Here is a 22,558-nt window from a genome sequence, read left to right on the forward strand (position 1 = left end):
GGGGGCTTGTGGGGCGGGCCCCACGGGGCGGGTTCTTGCGGCCCCAGGGGGCGGGTTCTTGCAGCCCCCCGCGTATCCCCGCAGCTCGCAGCTCACCCCGCCGCCGCTGACCGCGCCGATGCCGTCGAACTCCCGGCCCAGCCCGTCGGAGTCGTCGAGCACGTACGCGCCGCCGGGCGCCAGCAGCGCACACAGCAGCAAGGGCACCGCGGCGCGGCCCGCCGAACCCGCGGCGGCCGTCATAGCTTTCACTCGGCGTTGCCAGGAAGCCGAGAGTAGCCACTCAGCCATTGTGTGAGTCACATGACTCCGGCGCCCAGGGAGGCGGGTCCAGTCGCCGCCACGACAGATACGGGCAGGAGGCCGCTGTCGCTGACGCCGCCGCCGCCATTTTGAGCGCGGGTCAAGGGCCACTGACGCAGCTGGTGAAGTCTTGAGGAAAGAAGCAGCGAGCTTTTTCTTATCGCTCGCGTGTCTGTGGTCAGCCACAGGATTTCACCTGTACTTACTTCTGGCTTCTCTTCCGGCGTCACCTGGTGGAGCACTTTAACGCAGGGAAGGTGGATGTCCAGGGTCCGCCAAAGGAAGAGGGCCATGAGTGGCCCTACCATGGCTCTTCCCCAGCATCTCAGGGAGTATCTACCTCGTGCGAGGACCAGGCTTGGACCCCAGGTCCGGATTCCATTGTCATCTTAGTGGAATCAGTTTGCTTTTGGAGCCTGAGTTTTCCCTTATGTGAGATGAGGCGAGAAGAGCAGCAGAGTGAGGGACTGAGAGAAAAGTTAATAAGCACTCAGTACATTTGAATGCATTCCACAAGTGGCAAATAGCTGAGAAGGTTCTCCAGTGTGGTAACTACCCCGGCATATTCAAGGCTTTTAGCCTTGAAGGAGTTAATAATATACCACCTCAAAATATGCTGCTCTGACATATTGACTGTTTTAAATTAAAGGCACTTACAGCAGGTGCAAGATCACTCTCATGGATATTATGTGTCTTAAAAGGAGGAGATGAAATTCCCATGTGAAAGATGTCTTCCCTATAAAATAACATTCTTATCTTCAGGGACAGAAAGTTGAAGTCGAGGGAAATCTGTCCAAACAAAATTTGTTAATCCCTGTCTTTCTAGTCGCTTCTCTACCCCAAGCCCCTTCGCCTTATCATGTTTCACAACTTACTATTTTTTTGTCCGTTTCACTCTATAAGCAATTGGCTCTTAACTGCTGCTTTAAGGTCTTTTTTTTTAATGAGGGCCCCCGTGCCATGTAAAATAAACAAATTTGTGTGGTTCTCTCCTGTCAGTCTATTAATATCTTAAATCAATTCAATACTAGGGCCATGCTGGGACCCTACAGGGACGAAGGTGAAATTTTGCCTCCCCTGCAATTTTATAAACTATCTTCCACTGTCAGTTGAAGTGATTCCAGATAGATAACTCTAAATTGGTAGGAAAGTTGTGAATTACCCTGAATTTCTGCCACATCCAGCACTGTCCTGAGATTTCTGATTTCCTTATTATTGAAGTAAATTAAAGAGACTCGAGCTGCAGAGAAAGATTTTCTGATCCCCAAATTTCTCTTAGCAGAAGTATGGAACTGGTTATCATTGCCTACACAAGCCACTGAGATACCACAATGGCAAGGAAAAGACCCACAGATTTTAGGACCCGTGGGATTTGTCTGCAGAACCCTATTTGGAATCTGATTATTTTGCCCCTAAACCACAAACCTAAATCTAAGTTTCAAGAACTCAATTATACTTGAAGGTCAAAGCTCTGGGCAATCCAATAAATATGCACATTAGGTCCTCCGATATCCCTGGGTTCTTAATGTACATTAGATATGTTTGTTCTTTCTTTTTAAATTGACTCTACGTCTATCCTGGTTTACTAAGGACGGTCACAACTTTTGTCTGAACATAGTTACTGATAATGCTCCTTTCACCCTCAGTAGTCTTCTGGCTTGGATCGGTTAAATAGTCCCCTATGTATGAACCATTTATTTTCTTTGGTTTCTTCTTTCCCCAGTACAACACGAATCTGAGCTCTGCCTTGCCACTGCAACCAGTTTATGATGCAAGTCAGTAATTTTCAGTTCTGTGGATTTACTGTTACAGAATTCACTCTGATCCATTTGTTCTAACACAGTATTTTAAGCATGAGCTGGAGCTCCTGTGGATACAAGCCATAGTAACCATTCCATCAAGTGAATGTTAAGCTTCTCTTACCAGCTCTTAACAAGCGCATAAGACCCACTTAATACTGTGACTAGATGGGAAATACCAAGGTGATAACAGAGAAACCTACCTTACACATAAAATTAGGAAGTTGCATGATGATGTATGAATACCCAGCATACACCATCCTGTAGCACGTCATTGTGAAACAGGTCAGTGGTCAGTGGTCTCGTTGTCTGAGGTGTTATCCAAGCTTGTTGTCTCACAACCAAGAGAATTAAGGAGTGTGGACACTAGAGTGAGGTTGAAGAGAAAGTTGATTATATGAAAGAAGAAAGCTTTCTTTCTTTGCCACTTTGCCACTGTTACAGTTGAATCCAAAAGCTTTTATAAGAAGCTCCTCTCATCTCTGTAGCTGTTTGTGTAACTTACTTGTAAAGCTATCTGTGCAGCTCCCCTTATCTGTGCAGCTGTGGGTATGTCTTGCGTAAGGATAAAGTTCAGCTTCTCTTGTTTGTGTAACTGTGGGTTCTAGGTAAGCACCCTCTCCACCCCCCATGCAAGTTCCCACAGAGCCCACCATGTATGTGCCTGAAAATGGGAAGAAACTTTTTCCTGGGAACCTGCTAATCACACAAAGGAAAAAAGGCTTCTATGTTTGGCCTTCCTTTCTTATCAGTGCAGCTGTTGCCTGAGTTTTCCCCAGGCCACTCTATGTGTGCCTGTAGCTTGATTTTTCAGGCTTTCTGTTTAAAAGAATTTTACCAAAGACCAACTTTAGATGTCTGCCCAACTAAGTTTTCCCTTTTCTCCTCCCTCAGTTGCACCTTGCAGTTGGAATGCACGCCACAAATATTTGAGCAATGTGAAATCTACAAAAGAGGAAACATAAACTCTAATGGAAAAGGTAGCCTCACTTCCAGGAAGTCCCAGTAGTTCCTATTAGTTCAGTTACTAAAGAAATTGCTTACCAGATAAATATTTTTTGTTTCTAATTTGTGATCTATATTCATGAGAGCAGACGTGAGGTAAGAAAGTTTCTAATAAAAGGCCGATAAATACATGCTGACAGAGATCCTTGGAGTGCTGGGCACGGCACTCAAATGTGCTCAAGATGTGAGATAAAGAAAAATGACAGTTACCCCACAAGTGATCATATGCTTAGCTTCCCTTGCGTCGGTGGATCAGGGTCAGTGAGATAAGACGGTAAGAAAGGAAGGTCCCAGTTTTCAGATTTTTAAATGAGTTTAAAAAGTAATGACAGTGTTTCTCTCTCTGTCTTTTTAATCTGAAACACTTCAAGAATTTGCATGTCATCTTTGCTCAGAGGCCACACTGATCTCTGTAACATTCCAGTGTTTGTAAATGTGCTGCCAAAGGAAACACGATGATTTTTCTCTTAAATAACAGGTGTTTCTAAGTATCACAACTATACTTCAGCCACCCCAAATCTCTCCTTTTTCTAAATAAAATAATGTGATCAAAATCAAATAGTCTCTTGAGAAGGATCAGAGATCTTTCCTTTTAATGAAAATTTATTGATAAACTCTAATAGCAGTCTGGATTTTTTTTTCTTTTTTATTTCTCCAAGACTATCATAAAACGGTATGGTAGCAGTCTGTTGTCTCAATTCAGGAAAAGGCTTTACTTTTATAAATCAGTCTGCCTCCCCTTCAGTCTACCATTGATGGGCATTTAGGTTGATTCCATGTTTTTGCTATTAGGCTGTCAGAAATTCCAGGGCAGAGGCCAAGTTTATTTCTTCTTTGTACGTCTTAAGCACAGTGCCCAAACTGTGCTAAGTACTCAATAAATATTAGTTGAATTGAACTAAAAGACAAATCACTGAATGGTCACATAAGGGGATACGAAGATAGAATTATTTACAAAAGGAGTTGGAAACATTTCTTAAAGTAGGAATCCCCTGGGACATAAGAGTGTGGAGTGTTTTCTTGAACTGTCGTGTAACATCTGCTATATTTTTCAACTTTTATTTTAGGTTCAGGGTGCATGTGCAGGTTTGTTACAAAGGTAAATTGCATGTCCTAGGATTGATGTACAGATTATTTCATTACCCAGGTAATAAGCATAGTACTCGATAGGTAGTTTTTTGATCCTCCGCCGCCCCCCATCCCCCACCCTTAAGTCGGCCCCAGTGCCTGTTGTTTCATTGTTGTTTGTGTCCATATGTACTCGATGTTTAGCTCCGTCTTATAAGTGAGAATATGCAGTATTTGGTTTTCTATTCCTGTGTTAGTCTTCTTAAGGGTAATGGCCTCCAGCTCCATTCATGTTGCTACAAAGAACATGATCTCATTCTTTTTTTTTTTTTTTTTTTTTGAGACAGAGCCTTGCTCTGTCATCCAGGCTAGAGTGCAGTGGTGTGATCTCGGCTCGCTGCAATCTCTGCCTCCCAGGTTCAAGCGATTCTCCTGACTCAGCCTCCTGAGTAGCTGGGATTACAGGGTGTGTCACCACACCTGGCTAATTTTTGTATTTTTAATAGAGACGGAGTTTCACCATGTTGGTCAGGCTGGTCTCGAACTCCTGACCTCGTGATCTGCCTGCCTCGGCTTTCCAAAGTGCTGGGATTACAGGCCTGAGCAACAGCACCCGGCCTGTCATTCTCTTTTATAGCTGCATGGTATACCATGTTGTATATGTAACACATTTTCTTTATCCATTGATAGAACACTGATGGAGATTTAGGTTGATTCCATGTCTTTGCTATTGTAAATAGTGCTGAAATGACCATCCACTTGCATGTGTCTTTATGGGAGAATGACTTATATTCCTTTCAGTATATATCCAACATCTGCCATTTGTCTGGTCTTCTAACTCTGGACATGTTTCTTGATGGCAACTGTTGGTTACACTGCCCTATTCAGTGACTTCTCTCTAAAATATGTTATAAGGCTCTATTCATTCAGGATTTTATATAGACAAAATGAAAATAAGTCAGAGGACAGAATCCACCTAATGAAATAAATTATAAATTGCTTACTGAACATTTTCTTAAGTATAACTACAAATAAAAACTTCTATAGCAAAGAGCAGTATAGTATGGTAGTTAGAATACTAGCTCTGGAGCCTCAGGTTGCCTGGCTTCAAATCTTTCTCCTGTTGCTTAGTAGCAGTGTAATTTTGGTTAAGTTATGTAACTTCTTTGGGCTTCAGTTTACCCATCCATAAAATAGAGATAATGATGGCAATATATTAATGTGAACATTGGACAAGCTAATATTTTTATAGCACTTAGAAGAGTGACCCACACATCCTATATGTTATATAAGTGCTTATTATATAAATAATAACATAAATGACATACCTGTATAACTATCAAACAACTTTTGAGTTTACTGCTTTCCCCACAATTAATTCTGCAAAAACAGATTATTCCTGTCTTTGTATTGGTCTCAATTTTTCTTTTTGCTGAGTTGTTGTCCACAGTCATCCAAATCCATGTCGTGTGTGGCTGATTCCTCATAGTGAGAGTCTTGGTGTGAAGGAGAATTCTGCCTCCTTCAGAAGTTAAGGAACCAGATCCTCTCTCTTACAGTCCCTATCAGTACAGGCTCTGACAATGACCAGGTTTTCTCAATCAGTTTCTTGAACCTGTAAATTTGACCTTGGAAGAGGAACTAGATGTATGCACAGTTGAGAAATCCCACAAGAGCCATATCAGAGTCCAGAGGAGGCAGCTGCATAGAGGCTCCATCAGAGGTGGCCTCAGATACCTAAAGTAGTGGGATCAAGCAGTGCCATTCTCACCTGAATGCTGAGACAGAGTGACCTGGCTGTCCTTTTGGTCCTTTGACTCTAGCCCATTTTACAAGTCTTATTCTGAAGTTTCCGCATCAATTTGTTCCATATCCTCATTTCTTTCTTTCTGAGTCATTCATTTTCTGCTCAGGTAACCCATAGATGGTTTCTGTTACCTGCGGCAAGGAACCCTGATGAACACACCAGGTTATAATCCAAAGCTGATGTGATAATTGCAAAGAATTATCAGGTTCCATGTCTGCATTTCTCCACTGTAAAAACTGCCTTCACCACCTGTAGTCCTTTTGCTGGTAATTGTTACAGCATAGATTTGCTCAAATAAAGGAATTCAGGAAATTGTACTGTCCTCCTATGTTTTACCTGTGATATTTCTACTCTTCCTTGTATTGCAAATACTCACTTTATTGCACTCCGGCCAGGAAAAGAATTTTAGAGTCCACCTAGCCCCAGGTCCCAGACATGAAGAAAATGACAGTACAAGAGGTTCTCACCACTCAAAATATTTTTGAAACATCTATCACAATGCTCTTCAACAGAAATATACCCAGTAGTGAGACTGCTGAATCACATGGTAGTTCCATTTTTAGTTTTTTGAGGAACTGCCAGTTATCCACAATGGCTAAACTAATTTACATTCTCACCAACAGAGTGCATGGGTTCCCTTTCCTCTACATCCTTGACAACAACATCTTCCTCTTTTTGATCACAGCCATTCTAACAAGTGTGAGGTGATATCTCATTATGTTTTCAATTTGCATTTCCCTTATGATTAGTGATTTTGAGCATTTTTTAATATACCTGTTGGCCTTTTGTATGTATTCTTCTGAGAAATGTCTATTCAGCTCCTTTGCCCATTTTTAATCAGGTTACTTATTTTCTTGCTATTGAGCTGAGTTCCTTATTTATTTTAGATATTAACCCCTGAGATGTGTGGCTTGCAAATATTTTCTGTCATTGTGTAGGTTGTCTCTTCACTCCGTTGACTGTTTCTTTGGATACGCAGAAGTTTTTTAGTTTAATGTAATTCCGTTTGTCTATTTTCACTTTTGTTGCCTGTGCTTGGGGGGCCATATCCAAAACGTCATTGCCCAGACCAATGTCATGGAGTTTTCTTCTGTGATTTCTTCTACCAGTTTTACAGTTTCAGGTCTTACATTTAAGTCTTAACCCATTTTGAGTTAATTTTTGCATATGGCGTGAGATAAAGGTCTTATTTCATTCCGCTGGATGTGAATATCCAGTTGTCCCAACAGCATTTATGGAAGAGACTGCCTTTCCCCATGTGTTCTTGGTACCTTTATCAAAAATAATCAATTAACTGTAAATGTGTATATTTATTTCTGAGCTTTTTATTCTGCTCCATTGATCTATGTTTCTGTTTTAATGCCGGTACTCTTTTGATTACTGTAACTTTGTAGTAGATTTTGGAGTCAAGTAGTGTGATTCCTCCAGCTTTGTTCTTTTTTGCCCAAGATTGCTTTGGCAATTCAGAGTTATTTTTTATTCCATATGAATTCTATGGTTGCATTATCTGTTTCTGTGAAAAATAGCATTGGAATTTTGATAGGCATTGCATTGCATCTGTAGCACATTTTGACAATATGGACATTGTCATTTTGGACATTTTGACAATAGTAATTCTTCTAATCCATGAGCATGGGACATATTTCCATTTATTTGTACCTTCTTCAATTTCTTTCATCAGTGTTTTATAGTTTTCAGCATACAGGTCCTTCATCTCCTTGGTTAAATTTATTTCTACATATTTTTGTAGCTCTTATAAATGGCATTGTTTCCTTGATTCACTTTTAGGATAGTTCATTGTTAGTGTATAGAAATGCTGTTCATATGTGTGTTGATTTTGTATCCTGTGACTTTACTGAATTTGTTTATTAATTCTAATGATTTTTTGGTAGAGCCTTTATGATTTCTTATATATAAAATTATGTCATTTGCAAACAATTTAACTTCTTCCTTTTTAATTTGGATATATTTTATTTCTTTCTCTTGCCTAATTGCTCTGGCTAGGACTTCCAGTACTATGTTAAATAGAAGTGGCAAGAGTGGACATTCTGTCTTGTTCTGATCTTAGAGGGAAAGCTTTCAACTTTTCACCATTTAATATGATGTGAGCTGTGGTTTTGTCGTATATGGCCTTTATTATGTTGAGGTACATTCCTTCTACACTTAATTTGTTGAGAGTTCTTGTGAAAGGATGTTAAATTTTGTCAAATGCTTTTTATGCATGTATTGAGATGATCAAATGGTTTTTGTCCTTCATTCTGTTAAAGTGATGTATGGTGAAAGATCCTGTTAATGTGTTGTATTCGGTTTGCTAGTATTTTGTTGAGGATTTTTGTATCTTATGTTCATCAGGACATTCGTGTGTAACTTTTTATCTTGTAGTGTTCTTGTCTGGCTTTGGTATCTAGGTAATGCTGGCCTCATAAAATAAATTGAGAAGTATTCCCACTTCTCCAAATTTTTTGGAAGAGCTTGAGAAGGATTGGTATGACTTCTTTAAATGTTTGGTAGAATTCAGCAGTGATGACTTCCTGGGCTTTTCTTTGGTGGTAGAATTTTTTTATTACTAATCAGATTTCCTTACTTTTTATTACTCTGTTCAGACTTTCTGTTTTTTTCATGTTTCAGTCTTGGTAAGTTGCATGTGCCTAGGAACTTCTCCGTTTCTTCTAGGCTATCAAATTTCCTCTTCCTATAAGGACAGCAGTCAGGTTGGATTAGGGCCTATCCTTGGGGCTTTATTTTAATTTAATCACCTCTTTAAAGGCTCTATATCCAAATGCAGCCATGTTCTGAAGTATTGAGGATTAGGGCTTCAGCATATGAATTTTGGGAAAGGACACAATTCAGTTCATAACACCAGCTAAGATTTAGGGACTTTTCATGTTGCCAGGACTGGAAGGTAGCTTGACCCTTGGTTCTCAGAACTGCCCTCTATCAATGCTGGCATCTCCTGAGACACTCCCTTTCCATTCTGGTCTTTGGTAGTTAGCCCAGGTAGTATTAACCTGAGTTGTCCCTCATCTGTGACTACAAAGTGCCACACTGGGCCACTGAAAGTGCAGTGAGATGGGCTGAGGCTTCCCATCACTTCTTTGTGCCCCTCATTCTACTCCACCTGTGCTATATGGGCACAGAGGGACTTGATGAGTGTCTTAGTTTGTTTTGTGTTGCTATAAAACAATACCTGAGACTGGATAATTTATAAAGAAAAGAGGTTTATTTAGCTCATGATTCTGTAGGCCAAGAAATTCAGGGATGTGGTCCCAGCTTCTGGCAAGGGATTTCATGCTGCATCACAGCATGGCAAAGAAAGTCCAAAGGAAAGTGGACACATGCAAAGAGGGCCAGAGAGGTATCCAGGCTCTTATAACAGCCCACTCTCTCAAGAACTAATCCATTCCTGGGAGAACTAATCCAGAGAGAGAACTCACTTACTACCTCAGAACAGCACCAAGCCATTAAGGAGGGATCTACCCCCATTGCCCAAATGTCTCCCACTGGGCCCCACTTCCCACTACTGCCACACTGGGAATCAAATCAACACCAGCTTTGTAAAGACAAACGAACTATACCCAACTATGACAGTGAGGTCTCTCAGGTACATACTCCTGAGTCTCTCCTTGGAAATGAGGCACAGACTCACTCTCCTCCCCAGATCACACAACTCATCTAGGGTGTTTGTCACCCACGCCTGCCTCAGGAATTGCTTGGAAGTGAGTAGAGCAATCAGGATGCAGGGCCCCTTTCTCAAGCACTGACCACATTTAACTCTTGAACATACTTCCTCTCTCACAACAGTAAACCCAACCCCCACCAAGCAGGACAATCTTTTTCAGTTTTGGGGGCTGGGAAGCTTTACTTTATTTCAGCACACATTCTCCCAAGCATAGTGTCTGTGCCTCAGTCTTTTCCAAGGCCTTGAATTTTTGAAACTCAAAACTCACATTGTCTTTTTTTACCCCTGCTTGTGCCAGAAATTTCCTCAAGGCAATAAATGCAAAATGGCTCAATGATTGTGTAAGGGTAGGGCTAGAGTGAAAAGAAATGTGGCTGGGAAAATATAGCATTATTTCAAAATCTTACCCTGCCATATTTAGTTGCCACTTTAGCTAGTGAAATTACACCTAGCAGATAGTGTGGCCTCACAAAGGACCCCTTCATCAGTAGAACACACTCTTGCACTGTCTGCCCAATGGAGAAGTTGGAACCAGGTAGATCCACAATCTCCTCCCCATTACCCCATGAGTAGCCCAACTGGCCAGTGTTGGGTCCCCAGATTGTGACCACAGAAGATCAAATAATTGACTGGTCAGAAATGCCAACCCCCTTAAGGCAGTGTTCTGAATAACTACTAATTGTCTTTATCTCATCGTTATGTTGTTAAAATGTCACAGTGACTCAATGATTTAAAATTTCTAACCCTTCATTATAAAAGATAGCCCTATAGTTGAAAATACAGTATTGCCATATTTTCCATATTAAGAAGCAAATTTCTTAAAAGCTGGTAAATTTCTTATTGTGTAGAGTTGGCAAGGTTTTAGCATAGGTCAGCTCCAGCTTTTTCTCCTGTTTAATCAGAAGTGAAAGTTTGTGTTTCTTATGTTTCTTAACTATAACCTTTTTTTTTGAAAAGCAAAATACATGAATATTTGATATGGACATGAAAATACCCTTTCCCTAAAAGCAGAAGTATAGTCTGTTCAGATAAAGTAAGAGACCATGAGGGTAATGAAATACCTACGTAACAATGCACTTGTACCCCAAACTTAAAAAAGATATATCGTGTATAGAAACCACAGATAAGCAGATGTACGAAACCAAGCAAAAATGAGAATTTTGAATTAGAGTCACAAGTAAACTGAAATTATTAATTTTCATTTTTGTAAAACTTCAAGACATTTATTATTAATTTTTTACTTTATGCTTAATTTTTATTATTCAGTAAAAATATATTCTGATTTATAATTTACTACATGCTAAATTACTTTATAAACTTTCCTGTACTTTATAAATGTAAGGTATTATTTTTATTATTCTCAAAGAAAGACCTACAATGGAAGTATTGAAAATCTTTACATTCCTGATATACCCTGATCAACTTCAATATGAAAAGCCTTGCTTATATACAGGCTAATCTTTTCTATCTCTGGTTAGGAAGAAAACAACAACAACAACAAAATACCAACAACAACCCTTGATGTCCTTTAACAAACACAGATTCAAAATGTCCTGATTACATCTTTAAAATTAAGTCAAATGTTTTCATCCCAAATCAATTCTGTTCTTTCAAATAATATTTTCCCTTCATTTCTAATAAAAGTTTATGAGGGCAAGATTCAAAAGTGATATTTCTGACTTTTTAATATATCAATAGTAAGAAAGTATAGGAGCTAATTTCACTTCATATTAAACCACTTATAAATTTGGCATTAACTTTAACTTGCTAAAGTACAAGGGTTTGTATAATAACAATGTAAGTCTTTCTCAAATAAAATATTCAAGTTTCATAAAATTATTTTTCTCAGCTAGTTAATTCAACTGGTTTTAGCCATCTCTGTTTCGAAGAGGAGAGAATCAAAGGAGAAAATAGTTCTACAATCAAATACTATATATCTAATCCCATTAGTCTCTCAAAAAAAAAAAAAAAAGAAAAGAAAGACTGTATGAGGTTGGCTACCTTAACCCCTGCCTTAAGCAGCACAATATCCATCATTAAACCCCTCAGCCTCAATTGTCCCTTTTCTGTTTTTGTCCCAGGAACTTTATCACCCTGAATCTGTCTACAATATCCTCTCCTATCTCACATATCCAAATGGTTCATTCTATTTTATCTGTACCCCTCTTGAAGTACTTCTTCATTTTGCCATTGCATTACAATCATTATAAACATATCTTTCTCCTTTACTAGGTAAAAAAAGCTGCTTTTGGTTGATAGCCAGTTCGTATACATCTCCCCACACACTGCTGGCATGATGAGTGAATGAATGAATGAATGAATAAATAAATAAAATATTTAACGTATATTCCATTAAGTAAAGGGCATATAATATAATATCAGTACACACTTGTAATTAAGATGCAATGAGACAAGTGAGTTATAAAAATTACAGTACAGTAAACAATAAATAAAAACATCTTTAAAAGTATTTAAGAGACTTTTTTTGTCCAAACTTGGATAACGCACATCCTTCTCATTGAGATGCTGCTTCCTCATTGGTTTGTGCTGAAATATGAGTGCAATTTCCTGTCCCCTCAGCAGTGTTGGTTTCTCTTCTTGACTTGATGCAGGCACAGATTTATCAAGCTCCTCGGTCAACAAACACATCACCGGAAGAAACATGGGTAAGTATAAGATTAAAAAATAAAACAATATTTTAAAGTAGATAACATGCTTTGGCATAATTGTCAGCAATGTTCACAACATTCTACCTGGTTTAGGCTGAATAAATGTGGTAATGCAAAGCATGATAAGAGAGAAAGAAATGAGGAAGACACATGGTTTCCTCTACTTTGAGCAGTGGTAAAGGGCCAAACTTCAAATTTAGAACTAATTAGGTAAAACTATAGGTATAGAAAAAGGGGGTTGTTCATACTTTATTTTCTTTTCAGGAAACAGTGCTTTGGCAAACTTCGTTCAGTATTTAGGAAGAAGCCTACCAGCCCCTGGCTTTAGAGCTATCTGGCACGAATCCCTCATCTGTACAATGGTCTGGTAAATACTTTTTATATCCATCAGAAAAAAATGTGATATTAGGAAAGAATATTTCCAGTATTAATAAATGTCAGGTAATAATTATTAGTTAATAAGTGACTACCACAGTGCCTGAAATATATAGTAGAGTCTTAATAAGTAACTATTCAACTGATAAATGAAAGCAAGCATTTTCTATAGCACTGTAGGAAAATATTGTACTTTTGGTCATCGTCATCAATGATTTGTACTATTTTTAGATCTGTTCAAGAATAGATATACTTTAATATACTGTAGATTGTCTTTTTTGACATCTGGTAAAAATTTAAAAATTAAAAACTCACCAAAATTTCTCAGTGCTGGTTCTAAAAACTATTTTCTCAAAATTTGATTAAAGGAGCCAAAATATTATCTGAAAAGATATATGAATACTGTAATAGGACTTATATACAGTATTCCACTAAAATCTCAGATCCACCCAAATTAAATGAACAACTATTATCTGCAGAGCCTAGCATTATACGTGAAGTGTTACCATACAAATTACACTCTGAGCACCTCCAGCTTTTCTGCTACGCTCTGGCTAGATGACTAAAGATTATTTCTTTTCAGGAAATGTAGGGGACAGCACAAAGATTGGTGCAGACTACCAATGTCATTAAAACAATATTACCAGCTAAAGTACAGTGAATGCCTCCCATGTGCTAGGAACTTTGCTTCATATGTCGTTTCATTTAACCCTCACAACAATCTTAGAAACTGGGTACTAACTTATGCATGTGAAAACTGGAACTTAGAGAGGTGAAGAAACACAAATGGGCCCAGAGTGCTGTTGAGAGGCATTCAAATTGTCTCCAGAGCCCACGCTCGTAACCACAAGCCTGTACTGCCTCTGCGTCACTACAGAGAAGAGGGCTTCTGCTTCATCAACCCATCCTGTCTTGTGGTTAAGTCAAGGCAGGAAATGCTTTTACAGCTAGAGAAATGTATTCCATTGAAAACTTTATAAACCTTTCTAAAAATCATTTTTTCATTTAATCTGTCATACCATTTTTAAAGAAAATGATGACTATTTATTGAGTAACACGGACAAAGGAGGAAGAGGCACACACTGCCCATTACCCGACTTTCTCAGTCCTGGTCTTAAGGGAGGATGTTTTCATGGTTCAGGTGTTCTTCCCAAGACACATGAGCCTGGTGTTGGACGTGTTGTGTGTGCATCAGAGTCCCATCCGCGGGGGCTGATTCAGTCTTCCTGCATCTCAGACATTACCCTAGTGTCCTTTTCCTACTTCAGTTATATCCTTTAGAAGTTTCTTTAGTGGGGATTTTGGATGTAAATGTTCTGAGTGGTAGTTTATCTGAAAATGTCCTAATTCTTGCTCTGGTCCTTGAAATTTAGTTCTGTTGAGTATATAATTATAGGATGACATATATTTTCTTAGCAATTTGGAACTTTTAATCTTCTGCTGTCTGTTATCGCTGTTGAGAAGTCTTTTGTCCGTCTAAATTCCATCCTTCAGAGGTAGTCCATCTTTCCTCTCTGTCTCTTTTTTCCTTAGTCTTTGGTGAACTGCAATTTTATTGTGATGTGTCTAAGTATAGGTTTCCATTTTTGTGTTTTTAATCCTATTTGGGATTTTCTAAGCTTCATAAATCTGCAGATTTCATGAGGATTGAAGATACATGAGGATTCTTCATCCATCCTCAGGATTCCTTCATTAGTTCTAGAAAGCTCATCATCTTTGTGAATATTGCCTTTTCAACATTCTCTCTTTTCAATCTTTATGGAATTCCAATTATGTATATGCTACCCTTTTCACCTTTTCTCCATATCTCTTTTATATTTTCCCATGTCCTTAACATGCTGATAATTTTGTGTTATTTCTTTACCTCTATCTTGCAATATACTAATTTTCTCTTCAGCTGGATCTAATCAGTTGGTTAGTCCCTGTGTTTATTTTTAAATTTAAATTATTATTATTTTTATTTTTAGAAAGTCTTTTTCAATCTAAAAATATGGCTTGTCATTTTTTAATTTCTTCCTCCTTACTCATGTGTTTAAATCCCTTCTTTTGTTTCTTTAAACATATTAAACATATTTTGTGTTTTTTATATATATATATAAATTTTATCTCTAAAGTTTTGTGGATCTGGTTTACTTTTTTGTTTCTGCTCAATCTGACACATAGTTGCTTATTTCTCTCTCTGTGTGTACGTGTGTGTGTGTGTGTATGTGTGTGTGTGTGAGTAACGTCATATTTGTTAGAACTCTATCTGTAGGATTCTTTGAGGCCTGAGTTAAAGAGGACTTGTTCAAGGGGGGATCTGTGTCTACTTCTTCCAGGAGCCTAGAATTTATTTTTTCATATATAGTTAACCTTTATTTTTGGTGAAGGTATTTTCATAATTAGGTAAATTATTTATTTATTGTTTTCTCTCTGTTACATTTTATATATGAGGATAGAAATAAAATCAAATTTCTTAAAAAGGCATATATGTTCCATCTGTAGGTAAAACAGATGTTTGTCAAGATGCTCTACATGCCATCTCACACAGCCTTTTGATTCCACTCTTTAATGTTTTCATTGCAATACAATACACATGCAGCAAAATGCGCATATCCTAAGTGTACAGCTTGATGCATTTCTACAAACTGAGCATGCTTATGGAACCAGCCACTCCTATCAAGAGATAGAACATTACCAAATCTCAGAAGTCCTCCTCATGCCCTCTTCCAACAGTACTCAGCCTTTCCCCAAAGGGAGCCACTACCCAGACTCCTAACATCATAGATTAACTTCGCCTGGTTTGTATCAGATAATACATACTCTTTTGTGTCTTTTTCTTATCACTCAACATTATATTTGTGATCTTCAACCGTGCGATTGCATGTAGCAATAATTTATTCATCTTCATTGAGGTGTAGATTTCAATGGTGTTACTATATCCCAATTTACTCATCTATTATACTGCTAGTGGGCATTCTAGTTAGGGGATATTACAAGTAGTGTTACTGTGAATATTCTAATTCTAGTACCTGTCTTTTGGTTAGCATACGTATGCGTTTATGTTGAACAAATACCTAGAGGTGGAATTGCTGGATCATATGGCATGCATAAGTGCCTAATGTTTTCTTAATCAACAGCATATGAGTCAAGGTGTTCTATTTCCTTCCTAACACTTGATATTTTGTTTTATTTTCATTTTATTTATTCTGTTGGGTGCGTAGTGGTATATCATTTTAATTTTAGTTTGAATTCCTCTGATGACTAATGAAGTTGAGCATGTAGGTTGGCCTGAAGTTTGCAGGATCAAACTAATAATGTAGACCCAGGTCTAGTTTCCAAGTGAGGACCCCACAGGCCACAACTACTTAGGGTAGAATTTTTTATTGCAACTCCTCACAGAAACCAAGCAGAGGCAGGGAAATTGCCATCTTTTCTCTACTGTCTGCAAATGTCTGTGGAATTTATTTTGTTTATTTTCTAGTTCACCCTTTCCCTGACAGCAGAGGTTCCTGGATCCCATGTGTGTGGGATGGTCAAGGACACCTTCTTACCTGCATAGGCCCAAGTTTGTCTCTAGTTTCTCTGATCCTTAGTGGGTTCCTCCAGATCTACATATGTCTCCAGGCCATCCAGAGGTCCAGTGCTCACTCACCTCCCTAATAGCAGCTCCCACCTCCTTTCTTCATCACAAATTTTTCCCCCCTTTGGAAGCTTCACTATTTATTTAAAAGGCTGTTTTTCACATTTTATTCCTGTTTTTTAGGTTGATAAAGCTAAAAGGTTTCAGGAGTTTTAGTTACCCGTTTAAGAGTGAAATATGATATATTCTCCCATATGGTTTACTCTGCTAGTAGAATTCTTGTGACTTCTGATGGCAGGTCTTTTTGTGCTCAGGATTCATCAACAGTTGGGAGGGAGTGATTCTGGTGCCCTGAATAGTGTTTCTAGAAAGCTTTCTGTGAAGGTATTCACCAAGAAAACAATCTCAGCCACCAGTAGGCCTCAGCAGCAAAGGGATATAGACAAAGTATTTCTCTACTCCAGTATGGAGAGAAGGATGGAACCTTTACTCTTATGTGAATCTATGACATCATAGCTTTAAAAAGACACTAACCTCTTAAACCATCAGATATAAAGGTGGAAATTAATGATTCCGAGATTTTACCCAGAATGAGAACATTCTGTCCTCTCATTTATAAAAGTATAAGAAAAATAAAGTGAGTTAGTCTACAAAGGAAATAAAGAGATAAACAGAAGTAGGATTGTCTAATTATATGCTAAGGCTTAACAAACTGCTACGTTTTAAAATTCTAAAACTTTATTGTATTTCTATTATAGTATTTCTTTGGATAATAAGGTGATTTTTGAAAGTGCCATACACCTAGATTGCATATGAAATTAGAAATTTGAAATCATATAACCATACAGTTGATCACACATGCAAAAGTATTTACCAATCACAGACAAATAACAGAATTTTTTATCTTTAGCTGCTGGAATGATTTTTAACTTGAGTTTTGTGTTCTTGGGTTATGTCCATTGAGAAATATAATTCGCTGTAATCTAACATGCCTCAGGTAATTCTTATTTGATATAAGTAAAATGCCTTGACTTGGTTTCATTTACTGAAGTCAATAAGATAATTTTCCCATTTTAAACACCTTCACTGTAACTTAATGCATTTTCAATATCTTCAATAAATGAAACAAAAAGGGATTATTTCAAAATCATGATTGTAATGAAGTCGTGCATCTTAAACATCTAAACAATTTTAATTCGTCTTTCATTACAGAAGGAAAGGAATTTTAAAAGGAAATACCAATCTCTGTGAAAACAAAGCCTTGGATATTCATGTTTGCACCAATCTACTGTGAGATTTATGAAGAAAAACAAATTGCGGACAACTCTCTATGTACACTTACAAATGCCTCAATTGATCCTTGTGGGCTGTTTGTCAGCATTCTGTGATAATGAACACATGGACTTCTGTTTATTAAGTTCAGTTAACTCCTTTAGCCAATTGCCAGGAGCCTGGATTTTTACTTCCAACTGCTGATATCTGTGTAAAAATTGATCTACATCCACCCTTTAAAAGCATTGATGAATTAATTAGAACTTTAGACAACAAAGAAAAATTGAAAAAGAATTCTCAGTAAAAGAGAATTCGATGTTCAAAACAAACTACAACAAGACCAGACTTTTCTGTTTACTTTCTAAGAACTAATACAATTGCTACCTTAAAAAGAAAAAAAATGAACAGCACATGTATTGAAGAACAGCATGATCTGGATCACTATTTGTTTCCCGTTGTTTACATCTTCGTGATTATAGTCAGCATTCCAGCCAATATTGGATCTCTCTGTGTGTCTTTCCTGCAAGCAAAGAAGGAAAGTGAACTAGGAATTTACCTCTTCAGTTTGTCACTATCAGATTTACTCTATGCGTTAACTCTCCCTTTGTGGATTGATTATACTTGGAATAAAGACAACTGGACTTTCTCTCCTGCCTTGTGCAAAGGGAGTGCTTTTCTCATGTACATGAATTTTTACAGCAGCACAGCATTCCTCACCTGCATTGCCGTTGATCGGTATTTGGCTGTTGTCTACCCTTTGAAGTTTTTTTTCCTAAGGACAAGAAGATTTGCACTCGTGGTCAGCCTGTCCATCTGGATATTGGAAACCATCTTCAATGCTGTCATGTTGTGGGAAGATGAAACAGTTGTTGAATATTGCGATGCCAATAAGTCTAATTTTACTTTATGCTATGACAAATACCCTTTAGAGAAATGGCAAATCAACCTCAATTTGTTCAGGACGTGTACAGGCTATGCAATGCCTTTGGTCACCATCCTGATCTGCAACCGGAAAGTCTACCAAGCTGTGCGGCACAATAAAGCCACGGAAAACAAGGAAAAGAAGAGAATCATAAAACTACTTATCAGCATCACAGTTACTTTTGTCTTATGCTTTACTCCCTTTCATGTGATGTTGCTGATTCGCTGCATTTTTGAGCATGCTGTGAACTTCGAAGACCACAGCAAGTCTGGGAAGCAAACTTACACAATGTATAGAATCACGGTTGCATTAACAAGTTTAAATTGTGTTGCTGATCCAATTCTGTACTGTTTTGTAACCGAAACGGGAAGATATGATATGTGGAATATATTAAAATTCTGCACTGGGAGGTGTAATACATCACAAAGACAAAGAAAACGCATACTTTCTGTGTCTACAAAAGATACTATGGAATTAGAGGTCCTTGAGTAGAACCAAGGATGTTTTGAAGGGAAGGGAAGTTTAAGTTATGCATTATTATATCATCAAGATTACATTTTGAAAAGGAAATCTAGCATGTGAGGGGACTAAGTGTTCTCAGAGTGATATTTTAATCCAGTCCAATAAAAATATCTTAAAACCGCATTGTACAGCTCCCTCCCTGAGTTTTATTAAATGATGTATATTAAACAAAGATCAATATTTTCTTAATGACTCAGGGTCTTTATTGTTAATGCCAATTGTTTTTGTATCTGTGCTATAATCCCTTAGAGTCAGTAATGTATGTAGGACTGTTTCTTCCTTTGTGTCTGGGTTTTATGATTTTTCTCACTCTTTCTTTGGACTCCAGGGTGTCAGCCATCAGTTCTCCTAATTTTGTGTACCGGTCTCCAACAACCCCAGCTACTGAATACTGCTTCTAATCTCCTCATTCATTAACAAATCTTTATTTTTTTTATCTTGTACAAAGTAACTGCTTTATTGACACAAAATTTACGTAACTTGAAATTCAACTTTGTAATGTGTACAATTCAGTGATTTTTTGTATATTCACAGAGCTGTGCAACCATCACCACACTCAAAAAATTTTCATCACCCACCAAAGAAATCTTATACTCTTAGCAGTCGCTCCCTGTTCTCCCGTCCATGCCAGTTATTAATTTACTTTCTGTCTCTAAGGATTTTCATATTCTGAACATTTCATATAAATAGAATTATACAATATGTGGCCTATTGTGATGTATTTCACTTAGTATAATGGTTTCAAGTTTTATCCGTGTGTAGAATGTATCAGCACTTCATTTCTTTTTATGGCCTGATGGTATTCTGTTGCATGGTTATACTACATTTTGTTTATCTAATCACTTGGCTTCATTAACAAATATTTATTGAATCCATTCCATAAACTAGGTTTTGAGTTAAGTACTGGGGCTATGAAAGAAACGGTCTCATGAAGCCTCACGAAGTTTACATTAGTTCAAAACCTAGTCACTGAGCTTGAAAGATTTCTATATAAAGGAAAAGGAAATAGGCTCTGAGTTTTATTCTGATCTCTTTTTAATTTATAACTGGGTATAGCATAGCTGAAATTACCAGAAGTTTAATGCATAGACAAATAAATAGTTCTATTATATCTTTCTTTTTGGACTTAGAATCTTAGAATATTTTGAGAGTTCTTTTTTTTTTTTTTTTTTTTTTTTGAGTCAGCGTCTTGCTCTGTCATCCAGGCTGGAGTGTAGTGGTGCGATCTCCACTCACTGCAGCCTCCATCTCCCAGGTTCAAGCGATTCTCCTGCCTCAGCCTCCCAAGTAGCTGGGATTACAGGCACCCACCACCACGCCCAGCTAATGTTTGTATTTTTGGTAGAGACAGGGTTTCACCATGTTGCACAGGCTGGTCTCGATCGAACTCCTGACCTCAAGTGATCATCCCACCTAGGCCTCCCAAAGTGCTGAGATTACAGGCGTGAGCCACCATGCCTGGCAAAGAGAGTCTTGATACAACATATTCTTTTGAATCCTCATTGTGGAAATTGCCTCGCTGTAAATAGACACTCAGTAAACATCTTCCTCACCAAAATATTTTTAGGATTTTTCTACCCTTCTCCTTTTCTCTTTGCTTTCCTTTTCTTGCCTGTTCTTTCCACTCCCCCCAAAATGATCAGATAGCAAATGTCTTGATAACATGAAGTGCCCTCACATTAAAAAACAAAATATTGAGCCGGGCGCGGTGGCTCATGCCTGTAATCCCAGCACTTTGGGAGGCTGAGGTGGGCAGGTCACCTTAGGTCAGGAGTTGGAGACCAGGCTGACCAATATGATGAAATCCTGTCTCTACTAAAAATTCAAAAATTAGCCAGACCTGGCCTGGTGGCATGCGCCTGTAATCCCAGCTACTTGGGAGGCTGAGTCATAAGCCTGCAATAGGAAAATGGATCGAATCTGGGGTGAGGGGGAAGTGATGTGGGGGTTAAGATACCTCTTTTCTCTTCCAAAGATGCTGTTCTTACTGCATCACTTGTGGCTGGCCAGGAAAAGCCATGCAGGAGTTTTGTTTGTGGCCACTAGGTGACGATCGTGTTCTGTACGGGACCTCTTATTAATAGTTCACCACTAGCTGCCACTCCAGAAGAGCGGAGGAACCCAGGATAATATTTTGTCAACCAAGAAACAAGAAGTCCCTCCCAGGAACTGGAAATGAATGGGGAAAATGCTGAAATCTCATTTGCACTGTTCATTTCTCTTCTCTCTGGAAAGCTCGGCAATCATCAGGTCATTTCATTTGGCTTAAATTCCATATGTCTTTCCAAACTTTTAAAAGCTGGTGAAAATTGTTCCACCCGTAGGTAAGAGAACATAGGCTAAGTTGTCTAATTCTTGCAGGAATGTAGATATAGCATTAAAAATATGTCTTTGTATACTTATCTTACCCATGTAAGAAAAGAGTGGCCAACTTTCACATAAATAGAAAGAGAACATTTAAGCTATATGCAGTTTGCATTTTTGTCTACTATTATGAAATTATTATCTATGAAATTCAAGTTGTAACTCAACATATGTATAATTTTAATTTCTAATTTATTGTTAGATCTCAGCACTTAAAAAATTACATCTTGTATTTGAATTGTTAAATCTGTTCTTTGCAAAGAACAGTAATACAATCATGTTCTAATTTACTAGCATTTGCATATGTTAGAAATATAATGGCCTGTAATTTACTTTTCTTTTGCCTATAATTTTCTGAAGCTCTTTATGAAGCACCAGTGCATTTTTATTTAAAACATAGGTTGTGACTCCTCAAATAATGTTGCAATTCGATGTTCAAAAAGCAATGCATGTACATAGCCATAAAGGGATGAGCTAGAGAGGTCTCCATATTATCATTCAATGTGAGCTCTAGAATAAAAATATAAATTTCTTTATCTAGGAAATGTGTGTTCATTGAACTTCAAATCTAACACAAGCAAGAAACCTTACCCTGCAATGACTTGATTTGCCAATACTGTTAAAAATATTAACTTCAGTTCTCAGCATTTCATTGAAAGCTCTTAGATATTTGCTTGAGCTTGTAAACATCTTTCTAAAAGAATTATTTTCAGAATTACTCTAAAATTTCTGGTATTGCCTCCAAGACTGTTGACACTAACAAAAAATTTAACTTGGAAACCTCGATTGAAAATTTAGAAACAATTTTTGTTCTGATCCCCAGAAAGGACAATTTTAAGGGTATTCTCACTGGTAATCATAATTGTTTGTTGGATAAATAAATAATAAGTTAATTAATCAAACAAACTAAAAATGCTGCAATTTTACAGTTTGTCCTAACCTCAGGATTCAGTTCCTAAAACCCTTAGGGCTATTTGTACTCCTGGTTGAAAAATTTTAAGATTATATGGGAAAGTAAGGTTAAAAAGAAAGAGTCTCCCTTTAGGAAAGCCATTATTAATAATTTTTACATTTGCTGAACTAAAATAGTAGGAACAAACATTAGCAAATGACATTTTATTCATCTTAAATTAGTAGTAACAAGAAGTGTCATGTTAATTTCCAGCTATCATTCCTTGCTCATGAGAAATGTTTTTAGGATATCCCTTCCC

The 22,558-nt window shown here is 37.7% G+C and overlaps 2 protein-coding genes and 1 non-coding gene across 4 annotated transcripts in view; 1 reads left to right on the forward strand and 2 right to left on the reverse strand.

The window, feature by feature from the left end:
- The window catches only part of GALC (galactosylceramidase), a 60,725-nt gene extending 59,434 nt beyond the window's left edge, over positions 1-1,291 (reverse strand). For both annotated transcript variants that reach the window (XR_008513152.2, XM_024231623.3), the window contains exon 1: positions 97-1,291. Coding sequence is in view for 1 of the 2 variants with exons in the window: in XM_024231623.3 (XP_024087391.3) it covers positions 97-291 (195 nt within the window). In the remaining variant the exon portion in view is untranslated. The remainder of the gene's footprint in view (positions 1-96) is intronic.
- Positions 1,292-3,457: 2,166 nt separating this feature from the next.
- On the reverse strand, positions 3,458-3,561 carry LOC112128863 (U6 spliceosomal RNA). The gene has a single exon (XR_002911314.1). It is a non-coding gene; the product is annotated as a U6 spliceosomal RNA (small nuclear RNA).
- Positions 3,562-17,939: 14,378 nt separating this feature from the next.
- Positions 17,940-21,892, forward strand: GPR65 (G protein-coupled receptor 65). The gene has a single exon (XM_054530349.2). The coding sequence runs from the start codon at positions 17,940-17,942 to the stop codon at positions 18,951-18,953; it is 1,014 nt and encodes a 337-aa protein (XP_054386324.2). The 3' UTR covers positions 18,954-21,892.
- Positions 21,893-22,558: the final 666 nt, after the last annotated feature.

The sequence above is a fragment of the Pongo abelii genome, chromosome 15 (genome assembly GCF_028885655.2).
Source record: "Pongo abelii isolate AG06213 chromosome 15, NHGRI_mPonAbe1-v2.0_pri, whole genome shotgun sequence".
Classification (NCBI taxonomy): Eukaryota; Metazoa; Chordata; class Mammalia; order Primates; family Hominidae; genus Pongo; species Pongo abelii.

What these genes read in the sequence shown, in the direction of transcription:
- GPR65 (XM_054530349.2), top strand. Translation starts at nt 17,940, where the DNA reads ATGAACAGCACATGTATTGAAGAACAGCATGATCTGGATCACTATTTG.